Source organism: Sciurus vulgaris (assembly GCF_902686455.1).
Source record: "Sciurus vulgaris genome assembly, chromosome: 11".
In the NCBI taxonomy this organism is placed as follows: domain Eukaryota; kingdom Metazoa; phylum Chordata; class Mammalia; order Rodentia; family Sciuridae; genus Sciurus; species Sciurus vulgaris.
In genome coordinates, this window is record NC_136472.1 from 1,945,073 (window position 1) to 1,949,493 (window position 4,421).

Sequence of the window (4,421 nt, forward strand, 5' to 3'; positions counted from 1 at the left end):
TACTATTCCTAGAATCTCATCTGGGATTAGAGAGTTCCCCAAAGATACACTGGGTTCAGGGTTTTTTCCAGGGTCTCAGTTAATCACAGCACCTTTCCCAGTTTCTCAGTGGGGTGCACTGTCACCCAGCATCCCAGATAGATTTTCTCAGGCCCAACCCAGAGTCCTACTTAATCTCAATGTATTTCTCAGTGTCACAGTGGTGCCCAGCGTCTTTTCCTGATACTTAGTGGTGTCTTTGTCTTCTCAGGCACCCAGTAAAATTATATACTCTCCCTGTTTACACCAATGCTTAAGTCCTGGCTCTGTGCCTTACTGACACTCTTGACCTTCACCAGAGTATCTAAGGGGATCAGGGTTTTTTTCCAGTGTCATGGGGGCTCAGATCCTATCTAGATTATCAGTAGGGCTAAAAATCTTCCACACAATTTCTGTCTTCTTTTAAAGTTCCTTATGGTCTTTTTTGTGCTTGGAATTTTCCCCAGTGTTTAGAAGAGCTTTAGGCCTCTGCAAGAGCCTCAGAATGGTTAAGTTTATTCACAGTTGTCTCAATCCTGTTCCAAATCTGCTTCAGAGTCTTTGGAAGGTTAATGGCCCTCCTTAGGTTGACAGAATTATTCACCATCTTCCCAAGATTCTTAGTGATCTCATTGCCTTCCCAGGCTCTCTGTGCAGCTCAGCACCATTCCCAAGGTCCCCGTGTGATCAGGGCCTTCCCCAAGGTCTTAGGACCTTAGGTTTTATTGCATTTTCCAGGGAACCACTCCATTACAGAGCCATCCTCTCTTCTCCTTGAGGCTCAGTGCTATTCTCAGAGTCTCAGAAATGTTCAGTGTTTCTTGCAGCCTCAGACCAAGGTTCTGAATCTTCCCCAATGAAACACTGGGTTCAAGGCCTTTCAGGGTTTCTCACTGAGTCCCAAAGCCTTGCCCAAGGTCTCTGTGGAGCCTAATGCCATTCCCAACATCACAGTGGTGCTCAGCATTTTGCCTAGAATTTGATTGTGAGTCAGGGCCTTCTCAAGTGTCTTAATGGTGACTAGGGCCTCCCCTGTATTTAAGAACTGTCCAGAGTTCTTGGGCTGCAGCCGCTGCCGCCACCTCTTACCAGCGCCGTTGCTGCAGGGAATTGTGGGAGCCTCCGCGTCCCGCTCGCTGGGAGAGAGGTACCTCTCCTTTTCCCTCTCCCTTTCCCTAAGGAGTGGAGTCAACATATCAATGGAGCAAGTCACAGTCGCCGATGCTAGCTTCTTCTTGAAATCTACCCAGAATGGAATCCTGACAATGATACAGGACACGCAATGGGTGATCCATTCATGCTCCAGCAGTCTACGAATCCAGCACCAGGAATTCTGGGACCTCCACCCCCCTCCTTTCATCTTGGGGGACCAGCAGTTGGACCAAGAGGAAATCTGGGTGCTGGAAATGGGAATCTTCAAGGACCAAGACACATGCAAAAAGGCAGAGTGGAAACTAGCCGGGTTGTTCACATCATGGATTTTCAGCGTGGGAAAAACTTGAGATATCACCTGTTGCAGCTGGTGGAACCTTTCGGAGTCATTTCAAATCATCTGATTCTAAATAAAATTAATGAGGCATTCATTGAAATGGCAACAACAGAAGATGCTCAGGCTGCAGTGGATTATTATACAACCACACCAGCATTAGTATTTGGCAAACCAGTGAGAGTTCATTTATCCCAGAAGTATAAAAGAATAAAGAAACCTGAAGGGAAGCCAGATCAGAAGTTTGATCAAAAGCAAGAGCTTGGACGTGTGATACATCTCAGCAATTTGCCCCTTTCTGGCTATTCTGACAGTGCAGTCCTTAAACTTGCTGAACCTTATGGGAAAATAAAGAATCACATATTGATGAGGATGAAAAGTCAGGCCTTCCTTGAGATGGAGACCAGAGAAGATGCAGCGGCAATGGTGGACCATTGTCTGAAAAGAGCCCTTTGGTTTCAGGGGAGCTGTGTTAAGGTCGACCTCTCTGAGAAATATAAAACACTGGTACTGAGGATTCCCAACAGAGGCATCGACTTACTGAAAAAAGACAAATCCCGAAAAAGATCTTATTCTCCAGATGGCAAAGAATCTCCAAGTGATGAGAAATCTAAAACTGATGGTTCTCAGAAGACTGAAAGTCCAACCGAAGGTAAAGAACAAGAAGGGAAGTCAGGTGAAGACGGTGAGAAAGATACAAAGATGACCAGACAACAGGAACCTAACATGCTCCTGGAATCTGAAGATGAGCTACTGGTAGATGAAGAAGCAGCAGCAGCACTTGTAGAAAGTGGCAGTTCTGTGGGAGATGAGACCGATCTTGCTAATGTAGGTGAAGTGATTTCTGACGGGGAAAAGGAGCCTTCAGATAAAGCTGTAAAAAAAGATGCAAATGCCAGTGCGTCAGCAGCAGCAAAGAAAAAGCTTAAAAAGGTGGACAAGATTGAGGAACTCGATCAAGAAAATGAAGCAGCGATGGAAAATGGAATAAAAAATGAGGAAAATACAGAACCAGGTGCTGAATCTGCCGAGACTGCTGATGACCCCAACAAAGATACAAGTGAGAATGCAGATGGCCAAAGTGATGAGAGCAAGGAAGACTGTACAATCCCAGACGAGTACAGAACTGACCATATCAGCCCGATGTTCCTGTTGGTATAGACTATGTGAGACCTAAAACAGGGTTTTACTGTAAGCTGTGTTCACTCTTTTATACAAATGAAGAAGTTGCAAAGAATACTCATTGCCTTCCTCATTATCAGAAATTAAAGAAATTTCTGAATAAATTGGCAGAAGAACGCAGACAGAAGAAGGAGGCTTAATATGTTCAAGAAGCTTAATTTCAAAGAAAACAATGGTTCTTTGTTTTTAACGTTAACCTTTTTTAAATACAATACTGATAGTTAGAAGAAAACTATTGTACTCTTTTGTTTTAGTGGAAAAATAATAGATGTCTGTTCATGTGTTAAGTGTTATAGCAAAAAAAATACACATAACGGTTAAGTTAATGAAGAATAGTTTTTGTTTCATCAGAATGGCAACAGACAGAAGAAGTACTTTGTAGAGACTGACTCCGTAAGCTACATTAAGACAACTTGCACCACTAAGTAAAAGATAACATAGAACCGTTCAGATAAAAGAAATTTAGTTCCAAGTTTCAAAGAAATGTCAATTTTTGATTCCATTCAATAAAGAACAAAACCAATTGTATTTTTATTACTTTCATCTGAAACATTCCACATTTTAATCTGAGCCTTGCAGACTTTTCATTTGGAGTTTGAAGCTGTTTTGGTTGCATTTCATTTTTAGAGAACTCATGTGAAATTGGCAATTCAGATGCAGGTGCAGTTTTCTTTTAATGTCATGCTGTTGTTTAGGTAATAAGAAATATTAAGTAATTGGCTTTAGATTTTGTAATTTTTTTCCCTGAGTTCCTGCTAGGTTTTGTATTCTAGTAGTCGATGTATTTTCAGTGAAATGTAAAAATATTCCCGTTCTCTTTGACCAGTATTAATTTCTTGAGATCTACTGCTTGTCACTTGAATCCTATAGCTGTCATACATCTCTGGTATAAGCAATATTTTGATTTTCTAAGTGTGTAGACCATCTCTTCATATTTTCAAGATGTAATTTTTACATTTCTGCATTTTAAAAGTTTGGCCATAATTCTAGAAGCACGCTTCTAATTCATGTACCTGCACATGTGACCTTTGTGAACAGAAATTTGCATGTATAATCTGTGTTTACTTGTAACTCTCTGGTTATTTACTGCTTATATCTATGGATTCAAGTTACTGAAGTGAATACCAATAAAAAAAAACCTAAAAAAAAAAAAAAAAAAAAAAAGAACTGTCCAATATCTTGTGGAGCTCAGATTCTTCCTCAGTATTCTGGGAAAGTAATGGTCTTTACTTGTGTCTCAATGGTGAATAGTTCCTTGCCCAGTGTGTCATTGAAATCAGTTTTATTCCCATTTTCATGGGGTGTTCAGGTCTTTCCCCACGGTCAGCAACATTCAGGGTTACCCCATGTTAATTAGTGTAAGCCGAGTGTTTTCTCTAATTCCTCAGTCGGGCTCAGTACTTTTCCCCATGGCTCTCAGAGATCAGGGAATTTTCTAGTGTTTTTTTCTGTTGTTGTTATTGTTGGTTGTTTTTTGTTTTGTTTTGTTTTTGATATCTCAGACTTGATTGGGTCTCAGATTTTTCCCCAGAGTGTCTGTGAGGCTAAAAGCCTTCAATAGCTTCTCAGTGGGATTACGGGTCTCCACCAGTGTCTAAGTCACATTTGTACCTTTTCCAATGTATTCTTCTGTGTCTGTGCTTTTCCAGCTCAACAATGAAGCTTATAGCTTTCCCTTGTTCTTTAGTTGGCCTCAGTCCCTTCCACAGTGTATCAGAAATTTTCAGGACAATCT

At 41.1% G+C, this 4,421-nt stretch overlaps 1 protein-coding gene across 1 annotated transcript; it reads left to right on the plus strand.

Moving 5' to 3' along the window:
- The first annotated feature begins 1,113 nt into the window (after positions 1-1,113).
- Positions 1,114-3,813, plus strand: LOC306639966 (matrin-3-like). The gene is given in 2 exon segments (XM_079103661.1): positions 1,114-2,630; positions 2,633-3,813. Coding segments are annotated over 2 exon segments (1,524 nt in total). The 5' UTR covers positions 1,114-1,300; the 3' UTR covers positions 2,827-3,813.
- Positions 3,814-4,421: the final 608 nt, after the last annotated feature.